General features: G+C 41.7%; 1 protein-coding gene across 2 annotated transcripts in view; it reads right to left on the bottom strand.

Annotated features, from left to right (window-relative positions):
* The window catches only part of PARN (poly(A)-specific ribonuclease), a 164,850-nt gene extending 148,970 nt beyond the window's left edge, over nucleotides 1–15,880 (bottom strand). For both annotated transcript variants that reach the window (XM_082670611.1, XM_082670612.1), the window contains exons 1-7: nucleotides 15,755–15,880; nucleotides 15,274–15,351; nucleotides 12,274–12,353; nucleotides 11,408–11,475; nucleotides 11,241–11,322; nucleotides 6,287–6,347; nucleotides 473–638 (exon numbers count right to left, since the gene is read on the bottom strand). In XM_082670611.1, the coding sequence (XP_082526737.1) occupies nucleotides 473–638; nucleotides 6,287–6,347; nucleotides 11,241–11,322; nucleotides 11,408–11,475; nucleotides 12,274–12,353; nucleotides 15,274–15,351; nucleotides 15,755–15,773 (554 nt within the window). In that variant the 5' untranslated portion in view covers nucleotides 15,774–15,880. The remainder of the gene's footprint in view (nucleotides 1–472; nucleotides 639–6,286; nucleotides 6,348–11,240; nucleotides 11,323–11,407; nucleotides 11,476–12,273; nucleotides 12,354–15,273; nucleotides 15,352–15,754) is intronic.
* Between the last annotated feature and the right edge of the window lie 210 nt (nucleotides 15,881–16,090).

Here is a 16,090-nt window from a genome sequence, read left to right as displayed (position 1 = left end):
TTCTCCAGGATTCAGCAATACAAATGATTTGCATTTTTACTTTGCTAGTAAAGCAGTTATACTGACAGCTAAACAGAGCAAAACCAGATGCTCCTCCGAGGGCACGTTTGCTTGTCAGAAACTTCACTGCAAGAGAAAAAAACATGGATGTGTTGCAAATATCTGGATGGGCCTCTGCTTTCATGGGGCCTGGACGGTGGCTGTCAGGCCCGTGGTCCACGCAGGTCTGACCACTTGGCCAAGATAGTCTCTTGCCTGGCGACACATGGGAAGTCTAAGTACAGTACACAGAACTCGATTTACAGTTGACAGCTGTGACACAAACTCAGATACACCACAGTTAAATCCTGCCCCTCAGACATCACACCTCTGTGTGCACTGTGCACGTGAAGCACGAGCCTGAGATACAGACGTCAGCCCTGCTCCAAGACACGTGACTCAACGCACGTTTGGTTTCAGTTTAGGAACTTACACCACTTGGTCAATAAACTTCTTCTGATCCTCAGGAATCGTCACGGGACATTTTGAAGTGTTAGGAGACGCGTACGACAAAGCGCCTGCACCGTTGGACTGTAAACGTTTTTCATCATACTGCTCTCTTAACTGTCTTTCTTCTTCCTGGTTTAAGTATGGAATTCCTGAACAGAATTTTTAAAACAATGCATTAGCAGAAGTAACCATTTATCATAAAAATTTTGTAACAAACCAAGGCGTCTAAAAGACTCAGGAAAGACCATATTTAACTACAGCTCAAAAAAAATCAATGGAAAAAACAAATGATTTTGAAATGTGTTTGTCTATTCATTCACTCCATTCGCTCGTTCATTCATTCTCCTTTCAACAAACTGTGATTTGGCTCTTACGCTGTGCCAGGCACTGTATCAGGCACTAATGAGCTAACAGTGAACAAGGTAGACTTGTCCTGCTCTGTAGTGAAGCGAATGACCTTAGGTTGACCAGAGAAGGCCACCAGGAGGGAGGACCTCAGGGTAAGAATGAATCAGACATGAAGGATCTGGGGGAAGAGTATTTCAGGCAGGGAACAAGCATAAATGCCCAGAGGATGGAAAAGGCTTGGACTGTTCCAGAAACAGCAAGGAAGCATAAGCAGGAGAATGGCGTAATGTCAGGTTGGAGAGGATGGGGCAAGATTACATAGCCCCTTACAGGCCACGTAAGAATTTACTTTATTCTACGAGCAATGGGATATCATCAGGTTTTAAGCAAGACAATCACATTATCTGCTCCATGTTTTTAAAAGATCATCTGGACTCCTGTGAGAGTGGAAGTAGGGAGGTCAGATGGAAGGAACTGTCCACTGCAGATGTCCAGGCCAGAGACAACCGCTTAGATCAGAGGTCAGCAGACTTTTCCTTAAAGGGACAAACAGTAGATGTTTTAGGCTTGAGGGCCATACAGGGATCTCTGTTGCAACTACTTAACTCTGACCTTTGTAACATGAAAACAGCCACACAATGGGTAAATGAATGGGTATGGCTGTGTCCCAGTAAAGCTTTATTTATAAAATAGGCAGAAAGTCATAGTTTATGACCTTGGCCTAATCTACAGAGATGGAGAGAATGATTCTAGAGATAGGAGAGCTAGAACTTGCCAACATACTTGGGTGAGGGAGAAAGGGAAGGGCAAAATAAAAAACGACATCTAACTATTAGGTTTAAGCAGTTGGGACAACAGTAGGGCCACTTACTGAAGTGGGGAAAACTAGGCAATGAATAGACTTGGGGCCCAAGAGGTGAAAATCAAAAGCTACCTCCTGGATATAATAAATCATCTAGGGATGTATATATAAATGAAGAGGTGCAGATATAAGCCTAAAGCTCCAGAGAATGGTGTTGAGATATAAATGTAGGTGTCATCAGGACGTGGGGGGGCATTAAAAGCCATGTGACACTTAAAAAACTTTATAGAAAGAATGATGGAATTAGAAAATCATCACTCGTCAGCAATAATAATTGTTTCAAGCAAGAATTATCAATGGATGCTAAAACTAATTGGTGAAAAAGTGATCCACATTAAAAACACCAACAGCTGCACAACAATATTAGTGTACTTCATACTTTACATACTACAAAAAAAAAAGTTATCGTCGGTAATGCGGCTAATTGATGTCATATGCCTCCTGATATGATGCACTGAGCAGCACAGACATTCACATGTGCAGTATCCCTGCCCGAGATGAACAGATGCATTTGGACTTGTCTGAGAAAACATCAAAAAAATCCAAATCGAGGGGCATTCTACAAAATAACTGGCCTCCACTATGCAAAAACGTCAAGGTACTAAAATCGCAGACTGAGAAACTGTTCTGGATTTTAAAAGAGCAAAGAGATATGACAGTTCAAAGGCAACGTGTGGTCCTGGATTGAATCTGGACAAGGGGAAATTATTTTTCCTCTTTTGCTATAAGTAGCAAAACTTATATTAGGTTTGCAAATGAGGTAACAGTACTGTAGCAATGTCAATTTCCTAATTTGGATTACTGGGCTATATAAGAGCTCTTGTTTTTAGGAAAATTCACACTGAAGTAGTTAGGAATAAAGGAGCATCATGGGTGCAACTTATTCTAAAATGGTTCAGGAAAAAAATTATATATACACATATATAATGAGAGAAAGGACAACAAAGCAAACATTATAATGCTAACACCTGGGAAATCAGAGGGAAGGTATCAGGAATTCTTTGCGGTATTCTGGCAACATTTATATAAGTCTGAAATTATTTCGAAATGAGAATTTAATAATAAAAAATAAATAAAACCATGGAATATATGAGACCAACTAGGAAAAGTAATATTTAGAAGCTGGCGAGACGAGAATGAGCCAATCAGGACGAGGGGGAGTCCAGAGGGAGGTGGGACGAAAACCAGGAGAATGAGTGTCTGAAAGCCAGAGGACAGAGTCTAGGGAAGGAGGGAGCAATCGACTGGGTCAAATTCCTCCAACGGTGGAACAAGATGAGGACAAAGAAGGATCTATGGGGTCTGAGATCATGGCAGGCACGGGGGACCAGCAGTGTCCTTGGAGGGGTGCAGATGGCGGGCCAGCTGGGGGTGGGTGAAGAAAAAAACTAGAGGGGAAGAGGAAGGAACAGTGAGAACACACATCTCATTCAAGATGCTTTCCTCTGAGTGGGAGGATCACAGGCCAGAAGTAGAAAGGGGATGTGGAATCAAGTGAGGGGGGGATGGTTTTGCTTTGGTTGGAGTTATTTCAAGACAGAGATGTTCCTGCAGGCCTGCTTAATCTTCACAGGCCACCAACTCCTTCGGTGGTCGGGTGAAATCTACAGACCCTTCCCCAGAATAATGTTTTCAAATGCATAAAATAAAATATGCAAGATTGTAAAGAAAGGTAATTATATTGAAATAGTTACCAAAAATTCTTTTTTTAATCTGTGATATAATAATACGGGATAATAATACAGGAAATCAGCTTCCTGGTCAACACATTAAATAACAAGACCTAATGGCAGGTGACATAACTATGATAATTTCAAAGTACTGATGAAGGTAAACAATATTCAAGATATCTGTCACAACTGAAATGCCATTTGAAGATACCTGGGATTTCACTGAGGACAACCTCCCAGCTACTCTAACACTGCTGGGTTGTTGCCGACATTCCTAACAGAAGAAACAAACAAATTCAGTTCAAGGTTAGAGAAAATATAGATTTGAATTCCACAATGCCCTCCCCAAGTTCACAGACTTCTGAATTCTATCTATGGCAGGAAGGCGGCCATGGCCTAGATTAAGAAGCTCTGCACTTTCACAAAGCATGTTTACAAAGGTTGATGGAATGATCAGCAGAGACGGGAAAATATCCAGGAGAGAGAAGGGCAAACTGGAAGAGCCAGTGTCTGACTAGGAGGCAGGTACTAGCCTCTGACCGGTGCAGGGACTCCTCTTCTCTGTAAGGAGAGAAACGAAAAGGCTGAGCCCAGGTTCGGGGGAGACCTGTGGGTCTGGTGGTGAGAACACGAAGTGGCTCTTCCCTGATGGCTTCTATTTTCATTGAGAGGCATGGTCATCAACTGAGTGCGACAGACATCACAGAGAGTTGGAAAGGGAATTTCTAAGTCAGAAAAGTAGGATTTTTGAGCACGACTGAGTCCTTTCTTGAAGCTTGTGGTCATGAATTTAAAGTGACAAATTAGCTCAGGTGTGTCACATTTGCCTGCAATATTCAGATGCTCAGAAATAGAGGAGGTGGATGATAAGATCCAACCAGGGCTGGGACTTGGCTAGACCAGGGCAATAGAGGGAAAGAGGAGCAAGGGCTGGAAGAAAGGATAATGATGGACCAGGTGGACAAGGAGAGAAGTCAAGACAGGAGAGTGGAAGGTAACCGATAGTGAAAAAGCAATGGAGGTCAACTGATGGCTGAAATGAGGTACCCAAGTAAGTGGAAGAGAAAGACAAGAGAAATGATGGAGATGGGCACAGTTATTGCTAATAAGACCCATGATGCTACCAAGGGAGTGCAGGGCTAAGGGGAGGCAGAAGCGAGGACTGCTGACCGCCTGGCCAAGAAACAGACAAGACAGAGCATTTGCTGGCTGTCCTTGTGGATGCTGGAGTCACCCAGAAGGAGGAGAGAGGTAGGAGTGGAGAGAAAGACGATGAGCCGTCGCCAGGGCTGCTGGTGAAGGCCACGCCCAGGAAGTCAGCAGAAAGAGGGATGGCAGAGCTGGTGACGCAGCCCTGGGAAGAAGCATGGCTCCTGAGAAGAGGGAACTCAAGTGGATTGAAGGTGGCATGCCTACCACTGCCCGGCTGCAGATACAGAGACAGAGCTGAAACCACCTGTGCTTGGGAGGGCTGCAGGGGGAACGGTAAGAGGAGTCACCTGGTTCCACTTCAGACAAGGAAGTCAAAGGCACTAACAAGAAGAATGCCAAGAGAAAAGGGCCTGGCATTTGCGAACCCTGAGTGGCAAGATTTGATAAGAAAAGAGAAGTGAAGGTCTAGGTCAGAATTACAGAGCATCTACAACAGCACGGGGTTAGAGTCTCGGTAATAACAGTTGGCCTGGGAGCCCTGATGCAGCTCTGACTAAAATATTACAAGGTCTGACTACAAAACTAGAGAGTGAGGCATCCTCCAATTTAGCTGTTTCTCTCCTTTTATGAAAATAAAACCATCAGGCTGGAAATTACACACTCATATGAGTCTGGGTAAAGTAGTTCCTTCAAAAGATTTCTGCAACTATTCCATTATAGGGCTCTAACTACATTTGGAACTTGTGTTTTATAATGGCTTTCAGAGTCAAGTATGAGCCAAAGCAAATAAATTGTTTTATTATACCCAAACTGTGTTACCCAGCTGGTTCATCCACCATGTTAAGCAGTTTGGATTCCAAATTTCTTTTAGTATTTCCAAAAATCAAAATCATCACTAGACATGAAGACGCAGCACCACTAAAGCAATTTAAAAAACAACATGACATGGGTGCTAAAGGCCCTGCAAGGATATCATGCTCAGGAGAAGAGACTTTAGCTGAAGTCTTTGTTCTAGAACCTTTGCTGAGAAAAATCTCCTTTCTTACCTCACTCAATAATACATTCCCCATGGGAATGAATACAATTTACAAGAATAATTAAGTGAAAAGTACCTATTGACCTTAGAGCAGCAGGCACTTAATACTGCTGAGAAAACCAGAGGCTTTCCCCAACACTTTTCGGGAAACAAATGAAGGGAGGAAGGAAAACCACTCTGGTGTGGTCTAACGTCCGGTGTTCATTCATCAAATATTTAACTGTCACCTCCCTGATATGGAAGAGGAATCGTGCTCCGCTCTGGGGATAAGGAAGGGACGTAGTCCCTCCCTCCAGGCCGCTTGCCAGCCTATCATGCCAGCAAGTTAGCCATCAGGATTGTGCAGACTATGTAGACATTCTTCCTCCAAAGACCATCTCTGTATTACTGGAATACGGCTGCTTTTTAAAATGCTACATCGTAGCACTTGTACCACTGAAAGGAAACAGGGATGCAGTCCCCCCAGGTGGTCTGCCAGGAAACCAAGTCACACCAGCGACAGAAAAGCTCCACTCAGTGAGACCAGGAGCTTGAGGGGCCTCATTAGAGCTAAATGAAGTAGCTGCTCCTCTCCTGTTCAGGCCTTAAAAAAGGGCACAATAAAAACTCCATGGCTGCACACGATGGACTGGGAATCCGAGATCCTGTCTCGGACAGCAGGCACAAAAAGAGAATTCTCAACTAAATCCAGATTTACAAGCTCTAAAGAGAGTTCACACATAGTCTTACCGTTGCGAAAAACTTTATTAAAATCAAATCCTTGGCTTGCTAGAAAGTCAATGCTTGAGCTCTGAAACAAGAGTAAACAGAACATGCGTTTCGGTGATGTTCGTGGCAGGTGTATGAATAGAAGCAGAGAAAGAACTCAGGCAAGTAAACAAAGGCAACCAGGCAAGAAGGCAGCACGCTAAAGGTCAGAGGACAAGGCATTTCTACTCCACGCCTGCCAAATCATCCATTAATTCACTTAAACTATCTGGGCTCTTCTCCTTTATAGCCTATAAAACAAATATCCTTTGTTTCACAACATTTAAGAAAATTTTACTTAGTGAACATATATTCTCCCAATCGGCAGGAAACTCCTGGTGGCTGTACTGACTAGGAGACTATAAATAAAAATTAAATGTATTTCTATTATCTCACCCCAGGTTCAGGTTTAAGGTAGCAAACATGTGCAAGTTATAAGGTATCAATTATTCACTTCAACTTAGATTCTGAAAGCCCCAAATCTTTTTTTTCTTTTTTTGGCCACGCCGTGTGGCATGTGGGATCTTAGTTCCCCGACCAGGGATTGAACCTGCGCCTCCTGCTTTGGAAGGGCAGAGTCTTAACCATTGGACTGCCAGGGAAGTCCCAAGCTCTTAATTGGATGTTCTTTACATTCAAGATCAAAATAGAGAAAAATTCCCAGTAACGAGACTTATTAAATACATATCTCAAGCCTAGGGTAAGTCAAAATATATAAGTAAATGTTAGTAAAAATATTAATTAAATAATACTACACAAGAATGGGAAAATTTTCACAAAGTTCTTACTCAACTGACTGAAGAGTGGGAAACATCACTGTAGCTTCTCTAATTTTATTCTTGTTTTAAGTCAGAACATTAGAGGGCAGCACACAAGTCATTTTAATCTGACCCCTCATAGAACTACCTTCCTGACCTCTACCTGACATTATACCATCAGTCTAGGCTAAGGGACGCTGTACCAGTTCCAGTACTCTCTTTAGAGATGCCACTGAAGACAAGGTCTTCTACATTAGTGATTTCTTTATGATAACAGAAGGGGAAATGTCCTGAGGTCTCTAGTCTGAGGAAAGCTGAACTCCTCCTGAGCTCTGGCCTATTTCGATCCTATGGGCCACAGAATTGATTGTGTGTTCCCCCTATTCTTGGCTGGTAGGAAGCTCAGAGACAAAAAGGTGAGACTTTCTTTGACACAAATTCTGTGTTCTAATCATAACACAGTAATCGTATCCTCATTTTTCTTTTCTTCCAACTTTTCACTTACTTATCTTTTTAATCTTATGTTAAAAGGTTTCATATACTGTATATACTTTTATATATATATATACATATACTTTTTACCCAACACAAATTCTTTTTAAAATATGATGAGATATAAAAAGGCAAACTTACCAAATACACACACACACACACACACACACACACACACACGTGTGGGTACAGGCACATCATTTTCCATCATGTCCAGGTTTCCTGTGGTTTCAAATAAGCAACCAGTCCCCATCCACATCTTCCCTTTTTATCTTGTTCTGAACAAGACCCAATGACTTCTGACTTGGGCCACAAGCCTTTTTATCTACCATGCCTGAGTATTCTTAAAACTCTGCCCACCTAATATTCCATCACTGACAGAGGCACCAAAAGATGGATTATGGAAAGGCATTTTTGTCCCTGCTGTCACTAGACTCCAAAACATCCTAACTTCCTTCTTTAAAAATCCAGAGTCAGAGATTCACCTATCCCCTTTTTGAAGCTATTTACTTTCCACTCAAATAATACCCTCTAAGTTGCACACAAAAAAATGTACTTTATGCCACTGAACTGAAAGCCTCTTAAAATGGTAAATTTTAGGTTATGTATTTTTTACCATAATAAAGAAAAAAACCCATCTAGAAAAATGGCACAGATAAACCAGTTTCCAAGGCAGAAATAGAGACACAGACGTAAAGAACAAACATATGGACACCAAGGGGGGAAAGCGGCCAGGGGTTGGTGGGGGGAGGGTGTGGGATGAATTGGGAGATTGGGATTAACATATATACACTAATTTGTATAAAACAGATAACTAATAAGAACCTGCTGTATAAAAAGAAAAGAAAAGAAAAGAAAGGAAAAACCCTTTGAACCAACAAAATCTATTTGTGGTTTACTAACCACTATCTTTGGTTTGTCCTAAATGTACCATTTTCAGGATTCAAAAGATGAGCATGGCTACTTGGGAGGACAATTTGACGCATCTATCAAAATGTTAAATATATAAGCTCTATGAGTCAGCAATTCCCCTTCTAGGAAATCTATAAAAACATTCCTACATATAACCAAGACATGCTGCACACAGATGCTGACTATAGCATTGTTTAAATAGGTAACCACTGGAAAACTTCTAAACTCCAGTTAAATAAATTATAACATATCCATACTATGAAATATGAAGACAGTGTGTTAAGTAGAAAATACAAGTTATATAAAATATGAATATTATGATCCTGTGTATATTAAAGAAAAAAGCTAAAATTATGTATATATATGTAGACATAAGAGTATATGTACATATGGACATAAAAGGAGTGAAATGGGGAAAGAAGTGGCATGGGGAAGACGGGATAAAAAAAGAAACTCGTTCTTTACTCTACAGACAGCAGCAGGGTCTCGATTTTTCATGACCACGTATGTATTTTCTTCCATGAATTCAACTATAGATGTTCAGTCAGAAAAAGGAAGGAGAAGAGAAGAAAAAGAGGAGGTGAAGACAATGCCAATGCCATGCAGTTCTTCTGTCGCCCCACTGGACGGGCACGTGCTCCAGGAGTGTGCCTGGCTCTCAGGTAGCTCCCCCATATCCCGCCCAGTGTGAGCAGCTCACTATGTATACAGATGCTTATTTTTCAAAGAGCATATTAAGTTATTTTGCCCCCAAACTCTCCCTGCTTTAAGGGTAATAAGAGCTTTTCAAGATTGATTTTTGACCAGACACAATTTTCACCCTAGTCGCTGACTCCAGAAGCTAATAAGTTCCTTGTAAGATGCAACCCTGCTGTCACCATAGAATTTTAAAACAAAATCCACCTTAGATGGAGGACAAAAGAAAAAAATTCAAAGACACTATCATTTACCATATCCATACAATTCACAAGTTTACTTACTGCGTCTAAACCTCTTCTCTGCCTTTGCTTTTCCAGAACAGAGAATTGCACCTATTTTTTTTTTTTTTTGCGCTACACGGGCCTCTCACTGTTGTGGCCTCTCCCGTTGCGGAGCACAGACTCCGGACGCGCAGGCTCAGCGGCCATGGCTCACGGGCCCAGCCACTCCGCGGCATGTGGGATCTTCCCGGACCGGGGCACGAACCCACGTCCCCTGCATCGGCAGGCGGACTCTCAACCACTGCGCCACCAGGGAAACCCGAGAATTGTACCATTTTTATCCCATTGTCCATTTTAGACATTAGTCTCTGGCCTGTCTTCAAGTCTGTGATGTCTTTCTTTGTTTTAAGGAGTGGCTGGCTACTATAACTACCTAAAGTGTTCCAGGTGTAGCCCCAGAATGGCTTTGTACAATGGGTAGGGTTCTTTTGATCTGTTTCCAATTCATTTCCTAGAATAACTGTGTTTGTGTTTTAGAACAAAGCATCATCCCCAAGGTATCTCATTGCCACTGTCTGCATGTTTGATTAACCCCTGGCTAAAGCCATGGAATCCACTTTAAATAATTGTCTTTTCCTGGTACTGTTGGAAAACTACATCCACACAAATTTCCCAACTGAGCCTATTTTTCTCTCAGTGAAAATCTACAAATACTGTTTAATTAAGTATCCTATACTAAGGTGACTGGTAAATAGCTGTTAAATGGTTGCAGGGTAAAGAAATATCAACTATGGTTTATTTGCTAATTTAAGAAAAATTCAGGTTTACAAAACCAAAATTACCTTCTCTTCAGCCCTAGATATACAATTAATGCTCAATTTCATTTGTTTATATCCTGCCTTATTACAGAAAGAACCTGACATGACTCAGTCACTCAGAAGCCTACCCTCCAGGCTTTCTTAACTGCATTACTACTTACATGCAGGAAAAGGGAAAGATGGGAAGACTCAAAGGAACTAATGTTGCTACGGGGAGAGAAGCTCAAGCATAAGATCATGAGGGAGAAAAGGCCAACATTCAGCTTTCATCACATATCCATTCGCTATACACTTATTCACATTCACCTTATCCATTGTATCAGATTATTAAGAGAGCAGAAAGAAAAAAAAAAAAAAAAAAAAAGAGAGAGCAGAACGGGGAAACTGATATTCACTGAGTGTCTACTAGATCAGCTACAACTCCAAACAGGGTGTTCTAAAGAACCTCCTTGTATCCTTACCTTGGCTCGTAAAGTCAGCCCTCTCCTACTCAGGAGGAAACAGTGGTCTTTATCTACCCTCTCTTTCCTAATTGGTGAGCTTGGGAAAAGAAACTGAACATATATAGCTTAGCCCCTTTTGGGCTTTCTCTTTTCAAAGAGGATACACACATACCTGCCTCTTCCAGAAAATAAAGCTCTACCCTTGGAGATGGGTGCAATGAGAATGGGGTGGGAAGAAGCCTGAAGGTCCTGATCTGTAGGTTCAATTCAGGGGTAAGACATTAAAAATCCCCAAAAGAGTCACACTACGAAGCCATGGTCTCAGATTCAGCTTTACTAATGATAAAGCTCACGTTCTCATTTCCATCTGTCTGTCACTTACATCTCATTCCTTAACTCATTCTCAAGTAAAAGGGAAGATGGGAGTGTCATTAATTTACAACCCTAAAACTGAAAGTCAGAGAGGTGAAATGATTTGCCCAAAGTGCAAAGTTAGTAGTAGAACCAAATTTTAGAGAGAATTCTGATTCCACATTTCCACACTGCCTCATCAGCAATTCATAACAGAAAAACAACTCAATTATACTACTAACCTGACAAACAAATTTGACATCTGGTGAAGATCTATTGAAGGGTTTCGGGAAAACATAGAAGTTAAAAGACTTTGTTATATACCTGGGGAAAATAAGATAAAAGGAGACTTAGGGCGTTACATTACGCCATGACAAAAGAATTCCCACCACTTATTAAAACAACCTACTTTGAATCTGTGTAGTCATACTTAAAAGTGCAAAGGCCAAACTGAAACAGCAAAAAGTCCATGGAATGCTGGAAAAGGGAAATAAAATATCTGTCAAAACAGTGCTCTACAGTCGACGTCAGCAACAGTATTCTCAATCAGGTGGGTTTTCTGATTACTTAACTTTGTTCCAATTAGAACAGATTACAGATTATCTATCAGACGCATTATTTTTTTTAACATCTCTATTGGAGTATAATTGCTTTACAATGGTGTGTTAGTTTCTGCTTTATAACAAAGTGAATCAGTTATACATATACATATGTTCCCATATCTCTACCCTCTTGCGTCTCCCTCCCTCCCACCCTCCCTATCCCACCCCTCTAGGTGGTCACAAAGCACCGAGCTGATCTCCTGGTGCTATGTGGCTGCTTCCCACTAGCTATCTATTTTATGTTTGGTAGTGTGTATATGTCCATGCCACTCTCTCACTTTGTCACAGATTATCCTTCCCCCTCCCCATAACCTCAAGTCCATTCTCTAGTAGGTATCAGATGCATTATTAATTTATATACATTTCTTAATATTTTTCCCAACTTAGGCACCTATCCACCATCCAGAGTGTCATGGTAAACCTATTTCCAAATGAGTAAAATAACCACATCACATTTCCTGTAAATCAAATTAACACTGAAAATACTAAACCTTCCCCAAAATGTTTTCCAGCAAACAATTATTTTTGCTGTTGTTTTAAATACCACTAAAATATCATTTTGTAGCTGGGGTTGAGACATTAATGAACAAGTTTAACGATTATATTCCTCTATAATTCAACATATGCAGGACCAAAATGGGAAAAAAAATTTTTTTCTAGCACATCCACGTACCTTTTTAAGCTTCTGATACCTTTCTTCCGGAGTGTCAAAACCATTTGTTAATGCGGTGACCGAGGGTCCATCGCTGATTCCTAGATTTTAAGAAATAAAAGTTTTTTTTTGTTTTTTTTTTTTTTTGTGGTACGCGGGCCTCTCACCGCTGCGGCCTCTCCCGCCGCGGAGCACAGGCTCCGGACGCGCAGGCCCAACGGCCATGGCTCACGGGCCCAGCCGCTCCGCGGCACGTGGGATCCTCCCGGACCGGGGCACGAACCCCTGTCCCCTGCATCGGCAGGCGGACTCCCAACCACTGCGCCACCAGGGAAGCCCGAAATAAAAGTTTTTAACTTGTTAATAAATGCTAATGGAAAAATGTCAGTCAACTATTCAATGGCGCTATAATTTCATATTTTCATGAATTAAAATTAATTGGAAGTGCTCCTTTCTTCACTTTCTCAAAATTAGCATTAATTTCACTGGCTACCAAGCTAAACTCTATAGTAATGAATTTAGAGATGTGAATGTTTCAATTTGAGAATGGGCAGTTTCAGTGTCTAAAATAGATTTCAAATATAGAAAACACTATAGAGACCTCACCAAAAAACTATTAGAATTAATAAAGGAAGTCAGTAAAGTTGCAGGATACAAAATTAATATACAGAAATCTGTTGTAAATTTCTATACACTAATAACAAACTATGAAAAACAGAAATTAAGAAAACAATCCCATTTACAATTGCATCAAAAAGAATAAAATACCTAGGAATAAATTTAACCAAGAAGGTGAAACACCTGTACTCTGAGAACTATAAGACATTGGTGCAAGAAATTGAAGACAATGGGAATAAATGGAAAGACTGTGCTCACGAATCCAAAGAATTAATACTGTAAAAATGTCCATATTACCCAAAGCAATCTACAGATTCAAAGCAATCTCTATCAAAATACCCATGGCATTTGTCACAGAACTAGAACAAATAATCCTAAAATTTGTATGGAACCACAAAATACCCCGAACAGCCAAAGCAATCTTGAGATGCCACCTCACGCCTGTCAGAATGGTTATTCTCAAAAACACAAGAAATAACAAGTGTTGGCAAGGTTGTGGAGAAAAGAGAACCATCATGTACTGTTGGTGGGAAGGTCAACTGGTGCAGCCACTATAGAAAACAGTATAAAGCTTCCTCAAAATACTAAAAATAGAACTAACATATGAGCCAACAATTCCACTTATGGATATTTATACGAAAACAAAAATTATTTTTTCTTCAATAATTCTAATTCGAAAAGATATATGCATCCCTATGTCACTACATCATTATTTACATCATTATTTACAATAGAAAAGACATAGAAGCAACCTAATTGTCCAAAGATAGATGAATGGATAATGAAGATGCCATATATACACACACACACATATATATATACACACACATACATACATACATATATATACACATACATATATAGAAATATTACTCAGCCATAAAAAATAAAACCTTGCCATCTGCAACATGGATAGACCTAGAAGGTATTATGCTAAGTGAAATAAGTCAGAAAGAGAAAGACAAATACCATATGATTTCACTTATTGGTGAAATCCAAAAAACAAAACAAACAAACAAAACAAAACAAAGACATTCATACAGGGAGTAAACTAATGGTTGCCAGAGGGGAGGGGGTGGGTGGAAAGGCCAAATAGGTGAAGGGGTTTAAGAGATACAAAGTTTCAGTTATAAAATAAATGTCACAGCATAGGGAATAGAGCCAACAATAACTTTGTAGCTAACAGATGGTAACTAGACTTAGCATGGTGATTTCATAGTGTATAAAAATATCAAATCACTATGTTGTACACCTGAAACTGATATAATTGGTCAATTATAATTCAGTAAAAAAAAAAAATTAGGTTTCCAAACAGTCATGATTTAAGGAAACAATCTCTATGACTGAATAAGTTTTGCTGCTTTCAAAGATTAATGCATACTCAGACATCAACAAATACTGATGCGCATTATTGTTAGAGTACAGTCTTGGTCAACAGTTTGGAGTAACATCTACACAACAAAGGTATACTCAAGGTCAAGAGACAATTATTTGCGGTGAAAACTCTTAGCTTTCCAGGGAACTGACTCCAACTAGAAACTGCACACTTAATTAAAGCCAAAGATTACCCGCAGCACGGAGTCCTTTAGAAAGAGCTGAAGTCTTACAAACATGTTAAGCTTGTAGCAAAAGTGTTATCTATACCAAAAGTGGATATCTTTGATCCAAAAGGAGAAAAAGAAAAAATCTTGCAGTTATAACTGTTAGTAAAGTATTAGACACACATGCACACCCATGCCAAGGCAGGCAATGAACACTTCCACTAATGCCTAGAGGAATACCCTCATTTATCTGCAAAAGTCCGACCCTAAAGTCCGTCACAAAGGACAAATATTGTATGATTCCACTTATAGGAAATGTCTAAACTAGTCAAATTCAGAGACAGAAACAGTGGTTGCCAGAGGCAGAGGGGAGAGAGGAGTTGGGAATTATTGTTCAATGGGTAGAGTGTTTCAGTTCTGAAGATGAAAAAGTTCTGGAGATGGATGGTTGGAGATGGATACACAACAATGTGAATGTATTCAATGCCACTGAACTTTAAAACGATCAATTTTATGTTATGTGTATTTCACCACACGTACAAAAAAGCCTGACTCGAACTCCCAAGCTGTCTCACACACATCCAACAGTTTTTAAGCAGCACCAAAACCTTAATCTCTATCTGCAACCCTGAGAGGTCTAACAACCACAAACCCAATCACAAAACCCACCGCACCTCACCTCTTCCGTGCTTTCGAAACGTTTAAGAGGAAACGTGGAGACCCATGCAACTTGCCCAAGGCTACAAACAGGGAGGAGCGGCCAGCAGGCAGAAGTCCGGGGCAAGGGAGCAGGGGGTAGGGGTGCAGGAGTTTTGGCTATGCACTGCAAGGTGCCAGCCTCAAGCTTGCAAGCGAGGGATACCTGAAAACTCCCCATCGATGGCGAAGAAGTCCGCCTCCTCTATGGCTTGGTACACTTTGTGGAGATTACTCTTAAAATCTGTGGAGAAACCGAGAAGAGGCTCAGAACCGGTGGCCTAGCTGCTTGCCCACGGGCTACTAGGTTGGGAAGGAAGGAGGGCCCGGGGAACTCCTACGTCTCCTAGGGCGGAAGGACAGGTCCCTGAGGGGTGCACAGACAGGGGCGGAAAATAAGCCCCGCGGGGACACGAGCCTGAGAGGGATAAGGCCCTGGGGGTGCCCGGGTAAGAAAGACGACAAGGCCCCCAAGGGTGTATGGGCCAGAGAGGAATAAGGCCCCCCAAGAGGCGCAAAATGGGAGCAAACCCCTGAGGGGCTGCCTCTGCCCCAGGCCCCGCCAAGCAGACCGGCCGTGTTCCGGGCCTAGCAGGCCGGGTGAAGGGGGCCGCGGGTACGCGGGGAGGTGCACGGCGGACACGCACTGCTCCTGATTATCTCCATTTTGCAGAGTGGCCAGGCCCGCGGCCCCGTCCGGCCCGCCTCTGCCGTTCCACTCGCGAAGTTCCACCGCCAGCAGCGCAGGCAGCAGCGGCGGAGACCGCGGGGGTGACTTCCGGAAACAGCGCGCGCCGGCGCGCCGTCACGTGTGCCTGCGTCATGGCAGGGGCGGGGCCAAGGCTGGGTTCCTTTCCCGGGACACAGGAGGGGCGTGGCTATCAAAGTCCTTCAAGGCGTGGTCTAACTGGTGAGGACCAGACTTGGACAATTTACTTTATTTATTTTTGGCTGCATTAGGTTTTCGTTGCTGCATGCCGGCT

This window comes from Grampus griseus (genome assembly GCF_964374135.1).
Source record: "Grampus griseus genome assembly, chromosome: 14".
Taxonomy (NCBI): Eukaryota; Metazoa; Chordata; class Mammalia; order Artiodactyla; family Delphinidae; genus Grampus; species Grampus griseus.
The sequence above is the reverse complement of the archived record's forward strand: the minus strand, read 5'-3'. Positions and strand labels throughout refer to the sequence as shown.